General features: G+C 53.9%; 1 protein-coding gene across 1 annotated transcript in view; it reads right to left on the bottom strand.

Annotated features, from left to right (window-relative positions):
- Window positions 1-12799: 12799 nt before the first annotated feature.
- The window catches only part of LMX1A (LIM homeobox transcription factor 1 alpha), a 118300-nt gene continuing 103571 nt past the window's right edge, over window positions 12800-27528 (bottom strand). The window contains exons 4-8 of the mRNA XM_019660654.1: window positions 23469-23641; window positions 20653-20730; window positions 19315-19384; window positions 16872-17042; window positions 12800-14875 (exon numbers count right to left, since the gene is read on the bottom strand). Of these exons, the coding sequence (XP_019516199.1) occupies window positions 14715-14875; window positions 16872-17042; window positions 19315-19384; window positions 20653-20730; window positions 23469-23641 (653 nt within the window). The 3' untranslated portion in view covers window positions 12800-14714. The remainder of the gene's footprint in view (window positions 14876-16871; window positions 17043-19314; window positions 19385-20652; window positions 20731-23468; window positions 23642-27528) is intronic.

Below are 27528 nucleotides of genomic sequence, written 5' to 3'. Positions count from 1 at the left end.
AAACAGGCCAGGGTAGGAGCAGACCTTGTGGAAAGTGGCAAACACAACAGATCAGGATTTTGGTTTTTTCCTCGGAGTAGCAGGGTAACCAGCACCCTGGCGACTGGACTAACGTTTCCTCAGATACAGTACAAATGGAGACTTGGCAGATATCAAGTGTTGCAGCATTGCCAGAATTCAGAGCAAAGAAAGAATCAGTGCAGTGTAGGACAGGATCGTAGGAAGTAAGTGTCTGGCTGGTTCCTGGAGCTCAGCAGAGTGTGGACGAGCCTTTCCGATGGCAGAGCAGTACAGAGGTGCCGGGAGTGTGGCGTGCGTGCACCTGGAGCTCAGGGCCATGCTGGGCACATCATTCCCCATCATGAGCGGCTGGCACAGTGCAGTGTCATGAGAGCAGAGAGCACTGTGCGTGGGAGGGGTCTGGATGGATCCCAGCCACCTACCAGATGGGGTGGGGGCTGGGGTGCTCACAGCTGTCCATCAAGCACGACCCAGAGGCCCAGGGCACAGGATGCTGGAATGGGAAGGTGGGGATCAGGGCCCCCTCAGAAAAGAAGAATGCTAATATGAACCCAGCTTGAAACCAAGCTCATGTCAGTGGGCACTGAACGGGGTGTGACTGCTGAAGGTAGCAGACACGTAACTGGACAATGGAAGCGAGAACTGCTGTCAGGAGCTCGGGTCCATTTCAGCAGCAACTCCACTATCGGGAAAAACACACATTTGTCAGTGTTGGGCTGCACACCGTTTCTCAGAGGCGTCCTGTGCAGTGTCAGAGTAAGTGGTCGACAAGAAACCTTTCCAGCCTTTCTACCTGTGTGTGTTGTCAGGTTTTGAACCGGGCACAATAAAGGCGTTCGCCGCTGTGTGTGTCTAACGCCCTGTCGGCACCCCTTCAGACTTGCTTGGCCTCGAGGCTGCAGCCAGCTTCACGGAGAAGTAGCTGGACAGTCCCTCGTCTCAGATCCTCACCACGCGTCCCCACCTCTGGCCTTCTCTGCGGACGCTGTGCCTTGGGACCCCTCAGGACCCCCCTGGAGCCCTATAACCTGCACAGCTCAAAAGTGCGAGGGCATTAACACCCCACGGGCAAATCTCTCACCAGGGGCAGACAGGAGCCGGAAGGCAGATCCCCGCGTAGGGTCTCCAGGCCCCTTTCGAGGCCTCTGCACATGGCCCGGCGGGGTCAGACAGCCGCCACACGTCCTGGTGCCCAGGTCGCTCCTCCTGCCTTGCTCTGCCTGTGCCTCCCTGCGACCCCTCCTCTGTTCATTCGGACTCAGCTCCACTTTCCAGGGGACCCAAGGTGGGACGCGTACAGCCTGGATGTGTCCCCATCCCATGGACACAAGTAAGAACAACCGGGAGCCTAACAACCAACCTACCTATTGGGGATAGATTGATGAGATGAGAGAATCGCAGAGACTTTCCCGGTGAAAAGCTAAAAGCAGGTTTTTTTCTGATCCCCAGAATTCCAAATCCCGTGAACCCAGGCTTAGGCGATAAGTTTGGACAAGGTGCAGCATTCTCCCCATAACTTGGAACAGATAAAATTTCAGTGTGTTGCTTAGATCACCCTGGATTTACTATTGTTTTAGTGGGTGTAAGAAATACCTAGTTTGGGGTGTTTCAATGGACAACTGTATGCTCAGAGCTGCGGCACCAACACCGCGGGAAAGAGGAAAGTAGAGACGTCACCAACCAATGACTGGAAATCACGACGAGTCTAAGAGAGCCTAAGAATCACCCGTCTGTTTTCTATTGAATTTCATGGGTAACTCATTTTTGCCGCTGCTTCAGAAGTATACAGATTTAAAGTTTCCCATTCCTTTTTTGGAGGGTGCTTTTTCATCTGTCCTGCATGATTTAAAGTGCCTCGTGTGGATTAACAACTCTGAGGTAACAAGACTATTATTATTACCCGTTTTACAGATTAGAAAGCAGAGACCCAGAGACATCCAGTAACTTTCCGAGGTAGAATGGAGGTGGAATTTGGACCCAGCAGGGGCTGACTTGAAAGCCTGTCGCCTTGACCCAGCCGACACACTGTCCCACACACTGACACCCTGTCGTGCTCAGGTAGAAAAATGAAAGGCTGTGCAGACGCCTGGGGAGCTGGGCAAGAGGGAAGCAGCAAGGAACCGCTCAGAGCCTTCCTACGCCGGCCGACGTGGCACCTACTTATTTGGGTGAAAGCGAGTGTAAGATAAAAGCAGTCACTGTCGGGTACCCAGAGGTCTGATGGACATCCTATTGAGCTCATGTGCATCCATTTGACTTCATTTTGTCTCTTATTGGTTGAAACAATCAGTCATCTGGGGCTGCCTCCATGCCAATCAATTCATTTAAAAATGTACTAACTGATACGATTAAGTCCACTTATGAATGTTTCAAACCAACTTCTGGGCATTTTTACCAACTATTTGGCTTGAGTAGGATGCAGGCATAGAACAATTACTACCTAGAATTCATCTCAGCGTTTTGTCTAAACTGCTCTAAAATGATTAGCTGGTGGTATGAGCTGCACAGAACTCAGAAAAGGGCCCATCATCTCATGCCGCAATCACATTAATCTAAGCATGCTTACTTGGGGAAATTAGTTTTTTCTGTTCTGAAACACAATAACCTTTAGAAAATAGATTTCCTGAGCAGACAATGTTTGCCTCTGCAACTGAACTGCCTCTACCTGAGGCCACGTACCTGTGGGATGGTCACAGATCCTGACAATGAGAAGAAAACCCAGTCTCTCTCCTATTTGTAATAGGAAGAGAACGAATTATCCAAAAACGAAAGGTTAGTGTTGGCGAAGGTATGGAGAAACTGGAACCCTTGTGCACTGTCGGTGGGGGTGTAGGATGGAGCAGCCGCTAGGGAAGACATCACGGCGCTTCCTTAAAAAAACTAAAAATAGAACTACCATATGACCTGGCAATTCCACTTCCTGGTATACATGAAATAAATTGAAATCAGTATCTCTAAGCGAAACCTGCACTCCACTCCCATGGTCACTGCACCATTATTCACAGCAGCCAAGACGTGGAAACAACCCAAGTGTCCATCGACAGATGATTGGATAAAGAAAATGGGCTACATGTATACATAAAATGGAGTGTTATTCAGTCTTCCACTTGTGACAACACGGATGAACCTGGAAGACACGGAAGGGAAATAAGCCAGTCACAGAAGGACAAATATGGCATGATTCCACTTCCAGGAGGTAACTAAAGTAGTCAAACGCAGAGAAGCAAGAAGTAGAATGGTGGAGAGCAGGGGTGGGGGAGGGGACATGGGGGGGTGTCGCTCGAAGGGTGTAAGGCTTCAGTCACAGCAGATGAGTGAGTTTTAGGGACCTGCTGGCTACACAGTACCATGGTTAGCAACATGTCGGAGTGCACCTCACACTTTGTTAAGAGGGTGGGTCTCGTGTTAAGCGTCCGTCACACAAACAGACACAGGGAGTTTTGGAGGTGACAGAGGTATTTACTACTCTGATCGTGGTAATGGTGTGATGGTATACGCGCACATCCAAACCCATCCAATTGTACACAGTAAATACCTGTGGTTTTTGTATGTTAATTACACCTTATTAAGGCTGCAAAAAAACTAAGATTTTCTGTTCATTGATAAAATTAAGAAAGTGAAAAGAAAACTGAGAACTGAGAGAAGATACCTGAAACATATATACACAAAGGATTATGTCCAGAGTAGTAACAGTACTCTACGAATCAATAACAACAATTAAAAAATGGATGAAAATGTTGCCCAGGCATCACAGAAGAAACAGGAGTGGCTGGCACACATATGAAAATTACATTTAAGCTCATTAGTAATCAGAGAAATGCAAATTAAAATCCCAAGAAATCTTTCCACTATTAGCCAATGGTTAAAAAAAATAAACAAAATCATCACTCTGAGTAAGATAAATGAATGTTATAAAATGTAAAACGTGTGCATAACCATGCTGGAAAATAATTTTACACGAGTAAAACAGAAGACACATATTCCCCATGATTTCAAGGCTTTCAAGATCTTTGAGCTTCCACCATGGAAATAAAATACATTGTACATTGGGACGCTGCACGCGTGCACACCCACGCACACTCACACACACACACGCTCATCAGCTGCTATGCCATGCCACCCTAGCTGTTCATGGCACAGTGACAGCCTGGAACCTGTGTGCATGGCCATGTACATAGTGAGAGCTTATAGATAACTCAACTAAATGTTTCAGAAAATAATTCTTATCGTTCCTCTGTGGGGTGAGTTCTGACACATTCAACTATATTTTCTCCCACTATTTTAAATGCCCATCAGGATGCGAGCCAGCATCCATCCACAGTTTGCAAAACACTCTTGCACATGTTTACCAAGAAATGTATACAAAGACTTCACAGTGGCGCTGCTTTATAACAGCCCCCAATCAGAAACAAGGCCACCAAGACAATGGATAGAAGTACCGTGGTCTGTTTTTATGGGGCGACACTCGTCAGCAGCAGAAACGAAAAAGCTACAAGCACAGGAGACTCCAGGGGTGACTTTCAGAAAGACAAATGTTGAGGGGGAAAGTCTTAGAAAAAACATGCACAGACGTACAGCATCAGTGTCTGTGCAGAATTATTCCAAAGTAAGTTGTAAACGTCATCCTATGGCTTGTGTTTAACTCAAAGCCCATTGGCCTCAACTAATTTAGGTCACAAGGAGGTGGCTACACAGAGACAGGTCTACGTACAAAGTTGCAGAAGAGGAGGGATAGGGGTGCCCAGATGGAATCTCCCGGGGGTCCCCTGCCCACATGGAGTTCTTCAGCAGGCCAGTCCCTTGGGAGGGATGGTCTTTTTCTCCATAATATCCTCAGCACCCACCATGCCAGGCATTTAGCTGATCAAATATTTAAGGGAAGGTAAAAAGAAAGAAGTGAGGGCAGGGAGAGCAGACTCTTCCAGTTGCTGGCGTAGATCGGGCCTTAAACCTCGACTGTGTTGTCTGTGGGGACGCACATCTGGGGACCCGTCTCAGGCCCCAAGCTTCATGACTTCACTGGGAATGTGTCACCTCCGGTTTATGGGAGAACAGGCCCTGTCACAGGTAGGGGGTCAAGTGCAGCCGTACTTAGACAGTGGCTGGTCACCTGTGGAGCATTATGCAAATGCTAGTTGGTCTCCAATGCATTGGCATTGAGGTCTTAGCCCTCCTTGTAAACGCGTTTCTGGATCATTTGCTTCCAGAGGCCTCTGGGGCGAGAAGCCCCTCCCCTCCTGCTGCCTGCTATCTGAACCCCTTGAATGGCAGACCGTCTTTCTGCTGCAAAGATAAGGAAACAGAAAGCGTGTTGACAATGAGCGTCACCGCCCCGGCCTCACGGGAGCAGGCAGGTCCTGCGCTGCTGAATGAGTGCAGATGGAGACTGTGATGAGGGAAGACCCCTGTGCAAGGGGACAGAGCCAGGTCACCAACGGGCCCGGGTCAAGAAATGGAGAGGGCCCTGGGGCAGCGGTGGGCTGGGACCCACACCCATTCTGCACCTTAATAGAAAGGCCTTTACCTGTGCCCCTCACTGAGTCTTCCCTCCCCGTCCACACCCCCAGTCTGGAAGCCTGGAAGTTGAGGAATGTCATCCAACCTGAGCCTAGCAGTCAGCAGGCAGGGGGGCCACCAGGAACACAGGGACAGGAAGAATCATCCGTGTGGCCCCAGCCTTTCCATCCACATAGCAGGGCGCATGTCAGGAGAATTGGGGCAGCCCTCCCCATGCCACACCTGCAGGAGAAGCCCACCTGACCCCAGCAAGCTCCCGGGCAGATACTGCTGGGACACCAGCCCCCCCAACCCTACCCGCCACCAGCCAGCACCTGTCCCAGGTCAGCACGCGTGCTTCAGACCCAAAGGGGCCAGGAGCTGGGACACAGCTGACAGGCTTCTAGGATCAGTGGGACCCAGGCTGCAGGGGAGCATCAGGGGTGGAGGTGGCAGCAGCAATGACAGCTACAGCCGCAAGTCCCAGGAGAGTGGGGTGTGGTTAGCACTGACCACAGAGAAGGAAGGGCCAAATAGTAAGGGCCACATTTCCTCGGGTGACCGATAAATGCCAGGGTCCTGCTGATGCCTCAGGCCCAACACCTTCCCTTCCCGTCCTCGGGCTGACGCCCTCTCACCCCACCCGACAGCTCAGATGGCTCCTCAAGCCTTCCCAGACTCCCCGCGCTGATTCAAGCTCGCCCTCCTACCTTCCCGGGCCACTTGGTACCAGCTTCTGTTGTGATGTGTGTAATTGTCTGTACCTGCTTCTCGCCTGAACAGGGCAGCGGCCTCTCTGACTCATCAGCGCCCTGGAGCAGAGTGTAACGCCTGGCACGTATTTGGTGCTCGGGGTATGTGTGCTGAAGGAATAAATGAACAGCTGACCCAGGGACACCCATCTCTTCCAGTGACTGACCAGGCCACCCTGCTGTTTCTCCACCATGACAGGGGCAAAGCCCAGGTGTCTACCTCTTAGATGTTTCATTTAATTCAGCAAGTGTTTTCCGGTCTGTTCTATGCCAGCGCTGTACTAGGAACTGGGGTAAGAGGTGCACATATGCAGTCTCTCCCCCAGGGGAAGTCACCAGTGTGCCCTAATATGCCTCCCACAGACACAGATAATCACAGTCAGTCCGCTTCACACACTCAGCTGCGTTGCCCTAAATCTGGGCGGCCCATCAACAGGGCAAGGAACGGGCCATTATCCAGTGAAGTTAAAAGCTGTAGAGCTGCAGACAGCTCCCCTAGGAAACGAAGCGGAAGAAAGGCTTGGTGCGGGCGGGCGGTCGGGTTCCCCCTGATTCCACCACTATTGCCCACGGTGCCCCTTCAGGAGCAATGCACAACCCTGTCCAAGTCCTGGCTCTCTCATCGTGCAGCATTTTCTTGGTGGCGCGGGTTGGCGGTCAACGGAGGTAGAAAGAAGGAAAGAGAGTGATGATGCAAGACAGAGAATTCCACCGACGGTGCCCTTGGCCAGTGAAACGCAGGCAGACCCTCGTGAACTCCAGCTGCCGTGGGGCCACTGGTTCCCATACTTCAGCCAGAAGTGTCTCCTTGCGTCTCACTCAGTGTTTGAAATTCGTTTTGTGCCCGAGTTGTCTAGATGTGTGCTCACCGACACAGCAGACCCACAGCAGCTGTTGAGCGTTTGAAAGGTGGCTCCTGGGACATGCCGAGAAACAGGATTTGGGGTAGATCGGGTTTAATAAACTATATTATGAAAGTTAATATCACCATGGCTTCTTACACTTCTAGCACGGCTACTGGAAAATTTAAAATGGCACAGGTAACTCAAATTGTCGTCCTAGTGGACAGCCTCATCACGTTCTGAGGTTCTGGTCAGCGGAGGGCCGGTTCCAGTCACCTCTCTGCCCCATGTGACTGTTTCCTTGACTAGAAACCCCCACCTTTAACTCCAAGCCACAAACCTCTGCTGGCCTTTGCAACACGAGCTAATTAGCATACGATCACTCAGAGCCAGCCCTAGCCCTCTCCTGATAATATCATGGGGCACTCCCCACCTGAAAGGTGATCTCCAAGCAAATCTCAGGCCATCAGGCACGATCTGAGGACAAAGCGGGGTTGTTGATGGAGTGTCCCAGTCCTTACAGGGAGGTCAATCCCGAATCCATCCTTCCTCCTCTCCTCACGCTCCTGTACCTGAGGAAACCTTCATTTTCCCCGTGAAGTCCCCCCCGAAACTCCTCATCTCTGAGCCCCTCCCCCCCACTTCCTGCTGAGTAGCTCTGTAAGAGTGATGGCACAGCACACAGCAGCCTGCCCGAAAAACTCCCCAAGTTGCTCACCTGGCCAGGCTGCCCCCCAGGCACAAGCCTGACATCCCCCAAGGGCTGCTTCAAGCCCACTTCCATGTTCTGTGTTTGTATTTGTCAGAGGTGATCTTCCAGGACCAAGGAGGCTACGGACAACGATATAGATGGTGCTGCCGGTGGTGATGGCCCCTCAGGTGACAGCAGAGGGCCAATGCCAGATGGCCCCCTTCCTCTATCTACTCTTCTGTCACTTTGTCCCTTTCTAAGACTTAAGACGATTTCATGGCCGTGGGGCTGCAGAAGAAAATCTAGCCTCATGGGACAGCGACTGAAATTGGACATTAAGTAGCCATTAAGAAAGTAAAGATATGTTTCTTACATAGCTGAGTTTTCAACCCGAAATTCGTACTCACTTCTCTGGCACAGAGAGAGTTTTTAAAAAGTTTGTCTTATAAGTTTAGTGGCTGGATGAACAAACCATTTACACGGGTTTGTCACACATTTGCTGAAGTTTTAGGGTACACCTATGGGGACTTAATTGCTGGAGTTTCAGGGGAACAATAAACATTGTCTTTGCTCCCCAAGTTTGCGACTCACTGGTAAATATTACAAAGCAACAGCCAAATGGAGATTTTTGAAAACTCAGCTTTACTGGTCAATCTAATTAAAGTATGAAGCTTAGCTCTGCAGCCACAGTCAGGGTCCCTAACACAATCTCCTTGGAGGGAACTGTCCCCCAGATGCACTTCTGTCCCAGTAACCTTCCCCATGGATGAACCCAGAACACCTGATGCTGAGTCCAGGCCACAGAGAGAAACCAAGACCCCCAGACGCAGTGAGGCTCAGCAACTCTCCCCCAACTGTCAATCAAACAGGTTCTCCCGCCCCCTGGGGGAGAAGTGAGTCCGGGGTGAGGAGACAGGCCAGGGGTGTTTCTCTAACAGCATTCTCCTCACAGAAACTTGAGACCCGGGAAATGATGACCCCTCTCTAAACTCCGAAAGTAGCTCGTTGGCCTGATGTATGATTTATGATGAATGAACTCCACTTGGCCTCCCAAAGGCCTTAATCCTCTCCTAACCCTATGACATCGGTCCTCCAGTCAGGCCTATCTGTTTGAGGAAGGATGGGGTAGGCGCCTGATGTTTCTGGTACCTTTCATAGCACAGGAGATGAAAAGAGCATTTGATTCCCTGTAACTTCCACCGCTCCTGGATCTCCAACACACATAGGACCATTCTCAGACTTAGGGCAAATGATAGCTTGGACATAGAATTAAGAGAAAATACCTGGCTAACCAGAAAACACGTGGCCACGCCTCCTCCTAGTACGTGTGTGTCTATGTGTGTGTGCACGTGCATATAGTGTGTGTATATGTGGGCATGCACTATGAATAATTTGATTTTTAAAGTCCACTGGTAGCTAACGTTGAGGTGCGTAAGAAATGGTGTGTAGAATGGCTTGTTCCTTCTCTTTCAAGAGGCTGGGTGAGCTGGTCAAACGCCACATTGGTCGTAGATGCCGAATATTTATGGGGATATTTAGAGAAGTTTGTTCAGAGGAGGTGGACAAATAAAAAAGCCACCTTGAGCTCCTTTCTTGAAGGGAGAAGAGCACCCAGCTCTAAAGTCTGTGGTCTCAGATCATCGACACATGCTCAAGTCACAAGACGGTGATCCCGCCCTCTGTCTGTCACTGACCCCCAGTACCTAGAGGGTAAAGAGCTTTCACTTTTTATCTTTGTAGCATGCGGGGATCAGGGCTTAGATTTCTTCCTAACCTGGTCTGGTTTTATGTATCAGTTAGGATGAAATGTGACTGTGAATCAAAGAAACACAAAACAACAGTAATTTAAAAAAAGATTTTATTTCTCCCTCGTCTGTATAAATTAGGGAACAGATAGTTCAAGGAGAGGATGGCAGCTTGGCTCTCAGAAATCCTCAGGAACCCAGGCTCCTTCCACTGTGTTACTCCCCAGGTGTGGCCTCCATTCACCAGTTCATCTCATGACCTAAGGTAGCTGCTCCAGCTCCAGCCATCACATCTACCTGCCAGCCAGGAAGAAGGAAGTGACCCCGAGAAGAGGGAAGGGCAGGTGCCAGCTGTCTTTTAAGGAAGGCGCCTCACAGATGCCCAATGACACTTCTGCTTCGCTGCACTGGTCGGCGGGACTTGTCAGATGAGCACACTTCACTGCACTGGGGTTTGAGAAATGGACGCTTTATTCCAAGAAACCCGGTACCAGCTAAAAATGGTCCCCAGGGAGATGTTATCAGAAGTAGCATGGATGGAGGCCGAGGGGCAGGAAACAGCAGGGTCCGGCAAAGAAAACACAAAGTGGACATGTGTCAGCTGAGGGACAATGGCCCCTGCCTTCGATTCTGGCCACTTTGCCCCATAAGATACTATCAGCAGCTTCTTTCGACCTTGTCAGCGAACACCCCAGAGGGCATCAGTCTATCAGACTCTTTCCACCCCTGGCAGTGAGAACAAGACCACAGAAAGGAAACAGGGTTTCTCCTTGCTGAGGGGAGGGTTCAGGGAAGAGCTGACATCTCAGCACCATGGTCACTTGCTTCTCTGCCTCTCCTGACTAGGTCACCCCCCCATTCTTCTGTCTTCCAGCTCTCCGCCTTCTGATACGACTCAAGTTAAATGGAGTACAGGATTTGATTAACAGCTGATCCCCCAGGAAGTCGTAATCTCCATGAGGCAGGGCCAACGTCTCTTTCTGCTCACCTCTCCTTCTCTGATCCTTCCCAGAGCCCAGCATATGCAGGGTGCTCAGTAAATACTGAATGAATGAATGAATGAATGAATGAAGTGAATGGAGGAGGTGCTAAAAGGGCCATGTAAGTTGGTCAGCTGCACAGCTAGGGTGCGTGGTTCCCACCAGTCCTCAGGGGCAGGTCCAGCTTTCTCTTCCTAGACACGTGGGGTGGCAGGGGGAGATGCAGGTAGTGACAGATTAGCTAATGTACCAGCCACGAGGGTCTGGGGACCCCAGCCTTTTCATCTTCAGAATTCCCCCCTGGAGGGGAGACGGCCCCTCTGGCAGCGGCAGCCGTAGCCCACAGCTGCTGGCCAAGGACATATGTTCTTCTCCCCTGATGTGGGGTGTGGCTTCCCAGCTGTGGACATCCACCCCAGGGGGACACCACTTTTCATAGATGAAGAAACAAAGGCTCAGAGCCTTGCTCAAGGTTACACATCTAGGGAACTTCAAATACAACATCAACGTCACAGCCAGGACTCTCCAATGTCCACAGCATCTGTGTGTAGAGGGACTGTATTTTCAGTATAAACACCTCCAGGCCTCTGGTCACTGAACAGAATGCCACGACATGGTAAACAAAGGGGTTCAGGAAACCGTTTGGTCGGCTTAGCTGTGATGCTCAATGGTAGAGTTTTATTCCAGTTAAGTTGCCCCAGTTTGGGTCAACTGAATAAACTTCTACTTGTGTCTGAGTTGGGGTGCAGGGGGGAGGTGGGGAGAGAAATACTTTGATTTCACTTCAGTTAAAAATTTGTTTGCTCTTTGGAATTGCCAAATTAATTCCACTTCTCCCCATTTTTTATTCATGTTAGGTCAACCCCAAACTCCCCCACACCTCCCCCATTCAGAAAGGGCTCAGCCTGTGGCTACAGGGTCTGATTGTCATCTCAGCCCTGACGTCTGCGCCCTAAGTGACAACAGACAGCCCAGAAACCTCCTCAGGCTTGACGCTCCTCCTTGGGGTCAGAGTTCCTCGGGTGACTTTGGAACTGAAATTTCACTGGCATGTCCTTAAAAAACCAACCAACCAAAACCCAAACCACTCCCGACAGGGGCTTGGGCTATACACAACGTGCACTGAGCGCTAAAGAAGTTATGGGGACACGTGGCAAGCCCCCCCCCGCCCCATCTCAGGGACCAGCCTGCACACCTCTCTTTCCTCAACACGTACAGAGGCGCCCTTAAGCCTCCCGTCACCCACCACACCCGACCGCAGGGGCTGGCCTGGCACAGCGGCTGACACTGACACATGTGGGCCCTCGCCCTGTGCCCGCGCCAGCTGGGGGCTGTGTGTGTGTCACTCGTGCTCCCATCCCTCTGTAGGGCCAGCACCGTGCCTGTACTGTGATGGGGAAGCAGAGGCTCAGCGGAGTGAGGCCACACGTGCCCAGGGCCACGCAGCTGGTGAGAGCAGAGCTGGGACTGGGGTCTGGACACGCCCACTTTCAGCTCCAAGGGGGAAGGAGAAAGGAATGGAGACAAGCAGTCCCCAGGGCAGGGCCTTCCTCATGCACAGGAGAGGGGTGCCCTTCTAACCCCAAATGCCTCCCAGTTTCTCTAATGGGAGCAAAACACAGGCTTCTATTGGTATTGAGCTGGTTTAAGATTGGACGGGGTGCAACTGGTTGCAGCAAGCTCAGCCTGAGGGTCTGCCAGCCAGGCCTCATAACTCAGCTTCCAAGGGGCTTGGGGTGGCGGGGGGCCTGAGCAATTACAGGTGTGTGAGAAAACACACAAAAACTGCTGCTGCCCTTTGAGCATGTCTCATGGCCTCACACCTATACGTTTCCTTACTTTTCTCCATGGTCATAACAGTCCCCCATCCATATGCACCTAAACCGTTGAGGACTTTGGGGGGGGTACTGGGAACCCCTGCTGTGCCCCCCCCCGCCCCCGTCCAGTTCCCCGCTCCCTGGCGAGGCACCTGCCCTCACTCAGTCTTTGTCCAGCCCGTGGCTTTCCAGGCAAACGTTCCCATGATGCACAACGAGCCCCTGAGCCTGAGTGAACGTGAGGGTGATGCTTGAAGTGTCCTGGCCTCCTCCGCGGCGTCTCCGAGTCCGTCCCGACAGGACGGCGACACCCCTTCCTCCTTGTGTAGTGGAAGTCACTCTTCCCATCTTAGGTAAAGCTTCACCAAAGCTCAGCCCCACGTCCCTGCTAACAAAACACGCACGTCCCCCGGTTCCCTGCCCACCATCCGTGCCCCCGAATAAACAACAGCTCGTCTGTAAGAGGTGTTTAATTTCATCTTAGTTTGCCAAGGTTAAGGAGCGGAATAAGGATCTCTACTCGTTCACCCACCCACGTCGTGTCTGCTACATCCGTCAGCGGACCTTTCCCACAGAGGCCTTTGGGGCCCCACAGCGTCTGCCCGATTCCCACTCGCCAGGCTGGTTGGGGTTTCTTGGGGGCTTGCATAAATCATACACAAGAGCACAAAATCACATAACACAGACGCTACTATAGGGGATGTGCTCCCTCTGGCCTGGCAGAGAGAGATGGGGATGAGGCGCTGTGCCCACGGCTCCGACGTCCCCAGCAGTGAGGCTGGGCCTGTCCCAGCCCCTCTCAGAATAGGCCCAGTGGCCCCGCCCTCCCCACCCCTTGGCTCTGGTTCCTCAGGCCTCCGGGCACAGAAGCAGCCCGTCCTAGCACCACCACGGGGACCAGGAGCTGGTACAGTCCCCGTGTACAATGGCAGCTGGGCCCTCTGTGCTCAGGGTCAGAGAGGCGAGCCTGAAGGAGAGGCCTCGGGTGCCCCTGGACTGTGCACCTCTGAGAGCTCCGAGAGGCTGCTCCGAAACGGACCCTTGAGAGCAGGGCTCAGCACCCTTTTGATGAGAAGAGCCAGACTGTACAGGGAGCATCCCAGGCCACACACACCCTGCTGCATGTTCTCCCTCTCTTTTCCTTTCCTTTAAAACTACGAAACCATCCTTAGCTGGTAGGCCATAAGCACAGGCCTGATGGCCGTCGCTTTCCACCCCTGGTCTGGAAGCCAGGACGCCTGGCTCCGTCCCCTCAGCCACGCCTCCTTCTGCCTGGAGGACCCTAGCATCGCCCTGGCTGCCCTGTGCTGGTGTCTGCAGCCCAGGCTTCACAGAAGGGACCTCGGCAGGCAGAGCTGCTCCCGGGGCACTGAAGCCCAGCTGCTCTGTGTCCCCAGGGGTCCTTCTTCGCCAAGTGACTGGTGTGGTTGTATTTTCAGCAGATCTCAGAGGCTAGACTCAGCCCTGTTCGCACGTCCCACAGTGAGGGGTACACACCACCAGCCTCACCCACACTTCAGATAGTTCGAGAGCAGAACTGACTTCCCTGGTGCCACAAACAACCACACGTCAGAATTTAAAAGAAAGACGAAGTCTGGGCTTTAGACTTTCTAAGAACTTGATCGGGGGTTGCTCTGTCACCCCAAGCCCAGTGGCTCTACCCCAAAGAGAGCAAAAACTCACGAGAGACGCTGCCCGTCAGAGAGTGGCTGCCCAGACCTCAGCGACACTCCCTGGCCACAGAGCCAACCCAGACCCTCGGAGCCGTGGGGCTGGAGAGAGCAGCCCCTCCACCCTGCCGACAAGTCCCTTCCAACTAAAAATAAAGTTTATAAAAGTAAATTATCTCATTTTATAACTTAAGTGCATCAAGCATTTCCTTAAATATAGCTCACACTGAAAATAAAGTCACTTTTGCTGTACAGTTGGTGTCTGTCATAGGAATACACTTTGATGATAACGTACGAAAGGCTACACACTCCCGCACACTTCTGTCTGTCTGTCCGCCTGTCTACGGGTGTACGGAGGGATAGGCGTGTGCACCTCTGGACGAGAGCTTCCCCAGAACAGTGGGAAGTTGTTAGGAGTCTCTAGGTATCTAGTCTGCGTGAGAATGTCTACAGTAAAAGTCCCTGTCCTCAGCGATAAACACGTCTTCAGACCTAACGCTAAGACTCTTATTAGCAACGTTAAACTAGACAATCGCTATGGATTCGGTCTTTGGAAATGCCCAGAGCATCATACCACAGCATCCCCAACAAAAGCCCCTCCCCAGCCCACCTCTTCCCGGCCTCCCCATCCTAAAGCCAGCGCCCCTCACAGGTATGGTGGTCCCATCCGGGAGCCTAGCCACCCGCTCTAGGGGAGGGCTCAAGAGGTGAAGTAAGAATTCTGCATGGAGTACAGGTGGTCAATGGGGTTTCCCACTCGGGGCTGCAGGGGCCCGGCTTCTGAGGTTGCTAGGAAACAGTCCCCCAGGTTACTGAGGGAGGTGTCGTCACTATCCAGGTCGTGGAAAAGGGGCTCGGCACCTGAAATGGAGATGAAACACCGGAGTGAGAGACGGGAGCAGGGCGTCGCATCAGCGCTGGGAAATTCGTATGCACCCAGCAAGTGTGACCTGGCATGTCCCCAGGTGAAGCGGGCTCCTGGGTGCTGGGGCGGGGCCGGGTGATCTACATGGAAAAGGGGGAGGGACCACAGTCGCTGTCCACACCAGGTCTCTAGTGTCCTTAGGGGCTTGTGCCTGAAGGGCAACACCTGAAAACAGTGTAAACTAGGACACGACAAAGCGCTAAATTGAGGTCAACGGAAGCAAATGCCAGCACATCGAGGGCTCCCCTAGGGCTCGGCCGCAGACGGGGTCCTGAGGAGGGAGGGTGAGAAAACGGGGCTCTGAACAGGCTCGGGAACCCTCCGGTGGGAACACGCTCAGGCGTGCTGAGCGCCGGCTGCTTGCCCGGATTTGTACGGCAGATGAGAGGGGAGGTTAGGTGCCCACTCTTGACAGCGGGGCCACTAAGGCAAGCTGGGACCACTGCGCCCGGAACCTGGAGGCACGAGCACTTCACCTCCACTTCAAGGACCTGGGAGAGGTGAAAACTGGGGTTCATCGGGCTTGTCATAGCGGCTTCAATTATTCATTTTACTAAAGGACTCATCACGGGGACCTTTATGTAACAAGGCCCCTGGGACTCTGAAGATCTAAGAATGTGCCAGAAAGTCATGTGCCCTGTTTTCCCACAGCTGAGGAGTGAGGATGGGCGCAGACGTCACACGTGTCCTCTGAGGAAGCCAAGGGGGTGGCCGCACAGGGGCAGGCGTGGCCATGTCCACGCACGCGTGACTGAGTGAGGTGGGTCTGTGCGGTCGGTCCTGCGAGGCTAGGACTCCGCCAGCATTTGGTGACACATGACATGGGGAGATGGGGAGAAGCTTTTTAAATGAAGACGAAAAAAATCTGACCAAATCTGTGAGCTGAGCTTTATGTCTGATTCCGTTTTGAAGGCTTGCTCAATACAACTTTATTTTTAGCTACCAGGGGTATTTACCAGGGGCAGATATCCTAGTAGAGACAAATGCATCGCACAGGCCATCGACTGTCTCTGGATAAAACTCTGGTGCCTGTATTTGGGGTGACTCCAGCCCTCACTGTGACCAGGCTCCAGCTGCTGTCCAGTAGCCTAAGCAGCAAGCAGGACAGGTGGGGGGAGGGTGGGGACGCAGCTCTCCACATACCAGCATTTAAAGCACCCCCACTTTGGGTGGGGTGGGCTGGGCTGGGAGGTGGTACTTTTCACTTCGCAAGTCAGTTTATGCTTCAGGGATTACATTAAGGTAGCTAACGTCTGCCCACAGCAGAGTCCAATGAGAACGTTTGTTTTCTGTGCTTTTCTATCGCTGCCTCACATGACTGTTTGCTGAGTCAGGGCCTCTGCGTGTGTCACGCTGATACTGCTTACAGACACCTAGGTGTGGCATCTGGCACGAGGGGAAGACCTGGGAAAGGTGATCACAGCGGGCAGGTCCGCACTCAGAGCACAGCCTCCTGCTTAAAACCAACAGAGAAGCAGCTGTGAAGAGGCCGTAACTGGAAGCACCACGAATGAACAGGTGCGCTGCTCTTCCTTCTGTGGCCATCAGTCAGGTGACCCCGGGGTATTCTGGGGGGTGCTGATTGTGCTCTGCAGCTTCCGGAAGCATCTGGGAATCACACAGATGTGTGCGGGAGGGAATGAGAAAGCAAGTTGTGCGAGGGCCCTGTGGGTGCCGGGCCTGTGGGCCATCGGGGGTCACCTTGAGGACAGGGACGGAGGCAGTTGACCTTGGAGAGCCTCCTCGAAATATGTCATTAAAACAAAGGTGAGCATCACGGAGTTTCCTTCTTGGTCAGTGGTGACCACAGCTGTGCGAACACAGCTGGATCATTTTACTCCCTGGGTTTTGGTTTCCTCCTTTATAGAATGGACGGGGATGAGGTGACATCAGGGTTCCCAGCCTGTGCTCTCCCGAGGGGGACCCTCTTACCATAAGGATGCATGTGGTCTCCAGGCATCTGCGGTGGGGTGAGGCCCTGCCGGAAGGGGTCCGAGCTGTAGACACTCTGCTCGATGGCTAGGAGCTGCTGTGGGGTGGGCAGGGCCGTGTAGGGGTTCATAATCCCTTCCATCCCGGCACCCCCGCCACCATTCGTCTGAGCTGTGAAACAAAGAAGACAGATCACCACACGCAGCCCGGCATCCCCCGCCGGGAGAGAGGGGCGCAGAGCATCTTCTAAACGTCACAGTCCCCACTCCAGGGTTCCCTGCCGAGCACTGGCCTTTGCTTGAGCTCTTAGAGAGAAGAGGGTGAGGGCTGCACAGCAAGCGCGGACTTGCCGTGGGGCGTGCTAGGTCCGAGAGCCCATCACTGCCTGGCCACGTGGGCCTCAAGGGGCTGCTTCAGTGTCGTCACAACATGGCAGCTCTTCCCCAGGGCGTGCAAGCCAAGAGAGCAGGAGGCAGAAACCGCCACGTCGTTCATGACCCAGACTCAGAAGTCACGCCCCAGGTCAGCCCTGCTCGGTGTCCGAGGGGGCCACACAGGGTGTGACCACCAGGTGTGTCAACACCAGGTGACGGGCATCACGGAGGGCTATCTTGGAGGGTGGTGACCACACAGCTGTGCAGCAATGGCTATATCACTTTATTTTATCTCCTGGGTCTTGGTTTCCTCATTGATAGAATGGATGGGAGTGAGGTGACATCCGTGGGTCCCAGCCTGTGCCCTATGAGGCCCTTCAGGGGGTCATATTGGAAGGCAGGGGTGGGAGCAGTTGACCCTGGAGAGCTTCCTTGAAATATATCATCAGAACAAAGGCATCTGATGCTACACACAGGTTTGCAGACACTGGAGTGGACGAATCTAAAGACCCTTCTAGCATCACCCCACTGGGAGCCCGTCAGTCGGCGAGGATAGTGACACTGGCCGGGCCTGCCTGCTGGAGCTGCTATCAAGATTCCAGGAGCACTTTGGAACTACAACTGGTGACCTGGTACACAGTTTTAGAAGAAAAGGAAGACTCAGTCCCTCGGGCCCACGGCTCGCGGTTCTCTGAACAAGGTCCCATCAGCTCCCACGCACTGCTTCCCGCCTTCTGCTTTCTTAAATCTCCCCCGGAGCTGCCCTGAGAATTCTTCAAGGTCCCAAGCACTGCGAGTTTGTGTTCTCGTGACGTCCTGATGTGCATCCCTCTCCCTTTGGGCCTGTTGGCCTTCAGGGGGCCAACTTGAGGAGTCTGAGACCCTCTTTGAAGATCTCACGGTTCTATGCAAGAGGTGTCCTTACCACACCCTAGGCACGCGTTGCCCGAGGCACAGGAGGCTCAAACACCCCGCGCTGTCTCACTGCCCTCCCAAAGCAGCTGTCCCATTCCAGTCTAACACACTGTTTGGCCTGGAGAGAAGAAGCTCAGGGAACTAACTCCTGGCTGCAAGAGTCAAGTCCTAGGCTGAGCCCAGCCCAGGTGTCAAGCATGAGGCCACGCAGGGTCCATGCAGGAGCGAGAGGCTCTGTTTAGGGGCCCGAGAACCACGGCCTCCCAGGTGTGGTCCACAGACCAGCAGCAACAGGAGTTCGTGAAAAATGCAGCATCTCAGGGCCCATCTGGCCTTAAGAACCAGAGTCTGTGCTTTACCGGATGCCAGGCGGTGCGCATGCATGCTGACGTGTGAGCGTCCCCGCCGTAGGGGGCAAACAGGCCGTTCAGGGACTATTTCTTTAAGAAGGACATTGTGCTGAGGTAGTTAGCCATGATTGTTTTGCTTTTAAGTACCTTGAAGGCTCGCACACCTGTCCTTCACCCCGTCCCCATTGCAAACAGGAGGGTACGTGCAGGCAGGGGTGAGCTGAGGCGGCGGGGCCCAGCGGTACTCAGAACCAGAGGGAGCGGTTCCGGGCCAGCTCCGTCCCTCACTCGTCCAGGGCCCGGGCAGTCTCACAGAGCCTGTTTGCTCGTCCATCCGTGAGACGGGGACGACAAGAATGTCTGCTCACCTCGGGGTGTGAAAGCACCCTGAGCTATAACGTGCTCAACCCGCCAAGCCGGGATCTGTCAGTCTACTGTCATTTTTTTTTTTTGCCAGGTTATGGAAAGGGGTAAGTCACAGTGCCGTCCTCTGTTGAGTTGAGTTGCCTGGAAGGAGGGGGGCTGGGCAGGATGACAGTCTGAGGAGATGCTGACACAGCCCCCGATGCCGCCAGGGGTCCAGCCAGCAGGCTTCACCCGGGGTGAGTGCCACCTTCCGTGGGCAGTGCTAGCCCTGCAGCCTGGCCGTCGAGCACCTGTCACAGCCCCTCCAGGCTCAGTTCTTACCGGGACGTCCCAGCTCCCACGTGGGTGTGCACTGGACCTCACAGACCTGGGCAGTGGGTGGCCGTGGCGGGAGAGGGCTGGCCCCCAGCGGGGTGGCGGGGGCAGCTGCCAGCTTACCGGAGCTCAGCCGCTGGGTGTTCTGCTGGTCTTGCTGCTGCTGCTGCTGCCGCCGGGCCAACTTCTTCATCTGATGAAGAGAGGACCACAGGGTCAGGGACGCTGCAGCAGGTGCAGGGACGGGGCTGTGCGTACGGGAGGGATCGGCTCCCTGGCTGTGACTCGCCAAGGAGCCACGCCTGAGGAACAGCGCCTGAGTCCCACAGGTCACAGCCCAGGGCTCTTTGCTTCGCCGACGTGGGAGGGCGGCTGGCTGGGCAGCAGTGGTGTCTCGGCTGGAACGAGGGGTTCCTTAGCAAACAGGACTTGCTGCTTGTGCTGTGACAGTCATACGTGAGGCACGAGTGCGGGGAGGTGGGGCCTCCAGGGGCCGCTGACCCCGTGTGACTTGGGATGAGCCAGGAGGCTGTCCGCACACACTGCCCTGCCCGCCGGCCCTCGGGCGGAGGCGCCCACCAGGAGATTCAGGCCTCCAGGTAAGGACCATGCCTCCCAACGTGCCTGGTTAGCACCCAGACGGTCAGGGTTCCATGAGATGTTAATATACTGTGTGTGTGTGTGTGTGTGTGTGTTTATATGTGTGTGAAACGTTAGGTTAAAAGAAATTCTTTACCGCAAGATTTCTCAGAGCTCCACAGGCTGCAGGTCCTCTCAAACATACTGAACCATGACAGCCTTTCGTGGAAAGGACCACGGAAGATATTCATAGGCCCTGTTCTAAGGAATCCAGTTGGGGACATGCCACCCTAACCAGTCACAATCAGACAGTGAGCTATTAACTGTCACACACTAAAGATTAGGGCTCTGATGGGCCACAGGACACGCATGATTGGGGATAAGAACATAAACAAGTCACAGACCTAAAACGAGCCAAAGCTCACGGCCGGGGAATACAGCCTCTGGAGGGCCAGAGGACAATACGGAGGTTTGGTCCTATGTCGGGCGTGGGGGAGCTCTGAGGGAGGCAGGTGAGGCACCACTGTGCCTCAGGCCAGTCCGCCATGTAGGTTTCCCTTTGAAATTCTAAAAGGACATTGGTATCTGGGTTAAACGAACATGAAAAGAACCTGCTTTATCCAAAAGACACAGAAAGACATCTATTTGTGCAGGCAGCTGGCCAGAGTCACTGGCATGGCCATTAGGAGATTAAAAGCCATTTCACTACAATAAATGCATGGCGGCTGTGGCTAAAATGATTGTTGGCAACAGAACGTTTGAATCGACAGCAGGCCTCAAGCCAGTGAGTTCCAGTGAGAACCCCTGTCAGCAAGCACGATACCCTATGGCTTCATGTCAGGACACCCGCCCACAGAGACGACAGAGTGAGGAGCAGGCTACCTTGGCTCGCTGGTTCTGGAACCACACCTGGACCACACGGACGCTCAGCCCTGTCTCCGCGGCCAGCGTCTCCCTCACCTTGAAAAAGCAGAACATTAGAAACACAGAAACATTGGAGTGTCACGGCAGGAGGTGGACGTTTCCTACACAGAGAGCATGGGGGTCACCAGGCCGCGCCTTACACAGGAGCTGGGTAGCGTCTCACGCCCAGTAACGTCCCAACCACAGACCACGGCTTCCATCAGGGAGACAGAGGGCCCTTCACAGATAAAGAGGAAGAGGAATTGGCGGTGTTTAGGGGCATACTCCAAGAGGTGTCTCTGGGCTCCTCTCACCCTGGGCATCAGGCCTTCAGGTGGTTCTCAGACATTAGCAAGGCCTGTCGTGCTCTAGCTGAACGCGTGCGCATTAGCCACCTAAGGAGAGCTGAGGGTGCCAGTCACCTGTTCAAACTAGTGTCTCTCTCTTGCTCTCTTCTCCTGTCCAAACTCATCGACCTAAATCTTTGGCTCTGTCCCTCACAGGTGACTTTGGGTATTGCGTGAATTTTTTTTTTATTACTGTTACTCTGCATGAGTCCTGCCCAAAGAGCATAAGATAGGAGCCAGGGGGAATGTTGGGGAGCAAGGCAGGGAGCTCTCGGGCAGGCACAGGCACCCCCGTCGGGCACACATGAGCACTGCGAGCCCCGTAACGAAGAGATGTGTGTACACATCCGCCCTCCACGCAGGGACACAGTGAGTGGCTGGTTAGATTCTGGGGAGCAGATAGAATGGAAGGCACACGGTGCGTGCACACCCCAGTAGGGTGAACTGGAGACATTGGGGAGTCATCGCCTCCTTCAGCCCCTTGGGCTGAGGCTCAGGAGAAGTGGGGTGATTAGACCAAATTTTTAAAGCACACCCTTCTGCTAAGTGAATTAAACAGCAGTGTGCCCGGGGGGCCCACCTCCATCCACCTGCTGAAACCCTATCCGTCCTCCGGGGGCCCAGCTCAGCAGCCACCTGTTCCACAAAGCCCTGCTGATGTCCCGGACAGCGGTGACCTTGCCGTCCCCTCAGCTCCCGCAGCCCTGGGCTGCCCGTCTGTTTCTGGTCCTCGCAGCTTTCTCCCCAGGGCTGCAGTTGTGTGTGCACAGGCTCCTCCCCGCCGGTGGTCTGGAGGTGCCGGGGACAAGCACCGGGCACAGGCCCCCAGAGCCTGCGAGTTTGGTGTGCGCACAAAAATAAGAAAATACACAAGGCAGTGGCCACAGGTCCCTGGGTAAGCCTGCTCCGGGGCTGTTTCCCTTTCTACCAGCACCTCCCCTGAAGCGAGGAAAGAGAAAGGCGGTGTGTGGTGACTCTTTCCCAAGTCAGAAGTGGCAGTGGACTATGCCATTGTTCAGCCAATGTCCCCCCTTTCCTGCCCCGCTGCCCCCATGGACGCACACCTCACGCTGGGCTCGGCCACATGACTTGTTTGGCCATGGAGTGTGAGTGGATGTGATGTGCGTGACACCCAGGAGATGCTCCCACGGCTGTGCCCAGTGTGACATGGCCTCTTGCCTCTGCCATCCTCACGCCAGCCCGCCCAGGTGGCCACTGTCTGTCGCCTGAAGGACAGACAGGTGAGCCAGGCCTGAACCTGAGCCCAGCTGGGCCGCAGCCACCGCACACCGGGAGCAGGGACCCCGTTTGTTGGGAGCCACTAAGGTTTTGTTTGTTATTGCAGCAAAAGCTGACTAATGCAGACAGGGATGCAGGAAAAAGAATGCTGATCACTTCTCAATGTATTTCCTCTGTGAATTTCAATTAAAAGGCTTTCTTATTTTTGTTGCATAAATGACAGTAACTGGCATAGGACAAGCAGTCCGTAAACGGCAGCACTTAATAAATGGACACGGCTATTTGTGGCAGAGATTGCTTATTGTCCCCAATATCCATTCTCTCTTTCCTCCTATCAGCCATCGAATCCCCGAGTTTTAGCAGGGCACATGGCCGCCCAGACAGACTCATGTCCCAGCCCCCATGGAGGCACAGCCACAGGATTAAAATTTGGCCAAAGCACATGAACGGAAGTGATGTAAGAATCCCTGGGTATCCCCTTAAAAAAGCAGCTGCTTGCCCTCCGCTCCTTCTTTCTCCACCACGGTGGCTGCAAAAAAAGGTGACAAAAGCAGCTCCGAGGGCCACGTGATGCACAGCAGAGCGCCCCGTGTCCCCAGCCTTGGACTGCTCCCCTCTGGACGGTGACATAACCGAGGAATAAGCTCCCGTCTCATTAAACCACGCTACTTTTTTTTTTTTCATGGACGTTCACAGCAGCCTGATCTGTAACAGCCCCAAACCGGAAACAGCCCAAACACCCATTGACAGGCGACTAGACCAACAAACTGTGGGACATTCAGATGGCGGAATACTGTTCAACAGCAGGAACGAAGGAACGACCCCATGGGGGAGCCCACAACCACCACCCCACGAGGAACAAACGAGACCAAACCTACCAGGTTTGTACACACTATCAGGCACTGCAGTGTTACTCTTTGTCACAGCATCACGGTCTGCACCGCACATGACACTATTATTCCCACTGCTCTCCACGAAATGAAAGGTGCAGCAAGCGGCCCACGGGAGTGGGTGTGTGTGCACAAAAGCATGGGGAGCTGCTGCTATAGCCTCAGCGATCCCCGGAGTGTCCCGCAGGGCAGAGGCCACCGGCACAGACTGTCTGAATGGCCTCCCCTGACGCCCTTACCTCAGGGGCCCATCAATACCTGCCAAGTGTGCACACAGAGAAGAGGGCCAGCCCCTCTCCGCCCCGCGCCCCTCCTGTACCTTTCTGCATGGCTTGGACGACACTTCAAACGAGGCCTTGAACGCTCTCCTCTGCTGGGTTGTCAGGATGGTTCTGGGACGTTTGGGGCGCTTATGGTCCTTGCCGTCCTCAGCAGCTCCTTTGCCTGCCCCATGGGCGGACTTGCAAAGGCTTTCTTCATCATCGCTTTTGCCTGGAAGAAGCAGGAGACAAGCTGTAGGGCCCCTCCCGCCACTCCTGGGAGCTGTGCTATTCCACAAGGCCCGTGGGTCCCCGTTCCTAGCATGGCTTTATATCCAGTGCAGCAACCTGTGTGGTACTGGCCTGAAAGCCTCCAGGAAGGGCTAAGCAAGACCCTTTCAAAATCCAAGACGGGAACCAGAGAGCCCGCCAGAGCAGCCCACCCCTTCCCCGCAGCCTGGTGTCTGGCCCCACGCTTCCTAGCAGTGTGACGTTGGGCAAGTGACTTGAGGCTCCATGACTCAATTTCCTGATCTGCAAAACCAGATATAAGAGAACCTACCTCACTGGGGTTGCTGGGAAGATTAAATGAGCTGACCAATAAGGCACTCAGAAAGCGGCCTGGCATAAAATAAGTGCTCCAAAAGTGTTGGTTTTAGTATCACGTCTTAGATGTCATTTTTCACATCTAGACCTTACTTATATTACGGGTTCGGAGGCCACAGGGGCCCTCCCTAGATGACCTGTGGGTACAGATAACTGAGAACGGACAGATAACACAGGTGGCTAGCCATAAATGCTCGTCTACGAAATAACGCTCTATTAAAGTAACTGTATTTATTTGAAGCCCTTCAACTCTCTAAGCAGTGAGCAACACAAGGGGTAAGTTTAGAAGGAAATAAAGCCTCCAGTCCGTGTCACATTCTTTCCCAGGCCGCCTCTGGCATCCCACAGACTTGACACTCCTGAGAAGGTGCCCCCAGGCTCTGCGAGATGCCATGTGGGTGACACCTCTACTCTCGGTGTTAAAAGCCAGGGCGGTTGTGTGCCCACAGCACCCTCACAAGGACCGCACTTCTGTCTGGGTCCTCACCGAGCTCAGCTGTCTTGGCGCCTCCTGTGGAAACCTCTGTCCCAAGGGTCCCCAGCTCCAGTCTCCTTCCGGCCACTTCCGGAAATCCGGGGCTAGGGGCCCACTGTGTGAGCGCCTGCCCCCTTGTTCCTCACCAGCCCTGCTCTGTAAAGGATGCCCCTTTGCATAAGCGTTGTAGTTGAGCTGCAGTTGAGCTCTACGGCTCTGCCAAAACCAAAACCCTTATTTTACCTGCAAGGACAGTGGCTGCTTCTCTCCATGAACGCTGAGACGCACAGTTTGAACAGGAAGGGACACCTACAGAAACTCCCTGAGGACATGACCCTTTCAGTGAAATTGAACAGGGTCTGATGGGCAGACCTGGGTGTCCCTCCAGCTCTGCCCTTGTTATGAGGACGGCCCAAGGCGAGTCACGTCATGTGCTGAGCCTCGGTTTCCTCATCTGCACTCCCGTGACAACTGCCACCCGGCAGGAGGCACAGCAGTAGTGCTGTCATGTGCAAAGCGAGTGCCAGGGTCCCTGCACACGGGAGGCTCTGAATGGATGCTGTGGGGAAGGTGTCTTTCACTCTGCCTCATGCCCCACCAAGGTACAAACGAAAAACCCAAAAGACTACAGAAGGCCCTCATGACAAGGAGGGGCTGCTCTCCCAGGGGGCCATTTAGCAAGCTGACCACAGACATACCTTGATCTGAAGGCGTTTGAGGATCTTTCTGGAAGGATGTTTTCAGAATGGCAAAGGAGAAAAAGCAAGCACAGAAGCACTAAAAGCCACAGGGAAATAAAAGGACCCCATAGAAGAAGCAACTGTAGTGAAACTGACCTCACAGGTCCACCCTTGCTGGGCCCGCACCCCATCGCTCAGATGCCCCAGAGCCCGGGCCTCCGCGAGGACTCCTCGCGGTCAAAGGGACACTCCTCTGGTACAGGTGGTGCCTTCAGCCACCTCTCTGACACCCCACCCCCAGGACCACACAGAGCTGCAGGGCAGGTGACCCCAGGGGGCCGAGTCTGGAGCAAACGGGTGTGAGATCCAAAGTACAGACGATGTTTTAAAATGCAACTGTAGGAATTCAGAAACCTCACGTCTTCTGCCAGTTTTGCCCCTAACTGGCAAATGTCCCATGGAGTCAGCCTGAGTCCCCACCGTGCGACGCAAACACAGGCTGATAACAAGGATGACGTAACGCATTAAAACGTCAAGTCTAATACAACGCACGATTCCATGACACCGACTCATCCATGCCAACACCCTTCAGGACAGCAACGCAATGGGTATCGCTAAGCACGGGCTCTGGCGCCACCCAGACTCAGCTGTGCATTCTCACTCTGCCAGCTATTATGTGCGATCTGGAGCACATTCTCAAGCCTCAATTTTGCTCATCGGGGAGAGCAACAGAATTAAATGAGATGGCATGTCTAGAATGTGATAGGCGCTTAGTAAACCATCATCGTTGTCGCCATCATTTCAACATCAAAGACGTACTCTTGATCGGAGACACATGTTTCCTGTTAATAACAGCTGCATATGCATGGGAGTCTGGGTTCAGGTTTTTACACGCAAGCATCCATTCCTCCCACGTTGCAGACATGGCGCTCGCCAACACCGGGAGTTGCTTTTGTAGAATGTGAGTGTGCGAGAGCCTCTGAGAAGGAAGAGAAAGAGGGGAAGGGGCCGGGGCTGGTGCCGGAAGGAAGATGCAATGGCTGAAGTTTGTTCAGAGCCGAGGGGCAGGACGGCGGAGGCCCTGGTGTCTCCTGACGGTTGTTACTGTGTCAGCCTGACATCCACACCTTCGTCATGGAGTACGGGGTGGGGGACCGTGGTCCAGGCTAGCGCTCGGCGTGCGTTTTTGGAGGATGCAGGAAGATCACAGGTGGCTGCTCATGCGTTCTCTCCACCTCCCGGTAGGAAGGTAAATGAAAACATTTGTTTTCAGAAGGGGCGGGGGTGGGGTGGGCAGGATGGGGCAAGGGAACCAGGACCAGATTGAGGCTTGTGTCTGGATGTTTCTATTGTCTTTGGGGTGCATCTGCCCCCTCTCATCCCTCCTTTCTGCCACTCAATATCTTACTCTCTCTTCTGTCTCCTCAAGTCCCCCCCCCCTTTGCCCTCCAAGAAGCGGTTCATGCTCCGGAGTAGAGAAGGGAGTCTACAAACGTTTACAGGGAAAAGCCAGAGAGTCAATCAATGTCTTACTCTCTGCAGGCCTCACGGTCTCCATCGCAGCCACCCGACTCTGCCATCGAATCAGTAAGGCAGCCGCAGATATGAACAGGCGTGGTTGTGTGTGTGCTAACGAAACTATTTCCCGAGCAGGCTGGATTCAGCCGGAATACCACAGCGCGCTGAGCCCGACTCCAGACGCCTCCTGCCCTCCTGGTCCCGTTCTTCCAGGCTCTGGCTCTGGGGGCCGGAAGCACTGCTGACTGACGCCAACGAGCCAATGATCAGCACGGCTTGATGGGTTCTCTCCCACAGTCAATAACACACTGAACAGAAAATGCCTCCAACCAACCTGTCACCAGGGTGGACTTTCAGGTGTCCCGGCAGATCTGCGCAAGACGGATCCTGAAGGTGGAGGCATGGAGAGGCCTCTAACTCCTCTAAAGTGTACCCAGATGCTGCGGCCCAGCTGCCAGGGGGGAGGCAGGCCGTCAGCGACCACCGCCTGGCTTCTGTCCTCCGTGCTGTATATATTACGGGCATGGCGGTGCCTCTGACTCCCCGGGGAGTTTCCGGCCTGCTTGGGATGTCCCCAGGCTCCCTCCGTCTCTCTCAGTGGGGGCAAGCCTGCCTGGCTCTGATCCCCGCTTTTCCATGCAAATATGCACTGCCTAACACATACACTTAGTGATCTGCCCACGAGAAGGGAAACTTCCAAGAGAGCCGGGAGGTTTCCCCCGGAACCACAGGAGTACTGGGGAGCAGGAGATGAAGAGCCACCTTCAAACGGCAGGGAGGCGGAACGGAGGGAGGCGGGGCCCCCGCTGGGGTGCCAGAAGCTCCTACGCCCAGATGCAG

This window comes from Hipposideros armiger, unplaced genomic scaffold, assembly GCF_001890085.2.
Source record: "Hipposideros armiger isolate ML-2016 unplaced genomic scaffold, ASM189008v1 scaffold_324, whole genome shotgun sequence".
NCBI lineage: Eukaryota > Metazoa > Chordata > Mammalia > Chiroptera > Hipposideridae > Hipposideros > Hipposideros armiger.
This window is presented reverse-complemented; position numbering and strand designations above follow the sequence as displayed.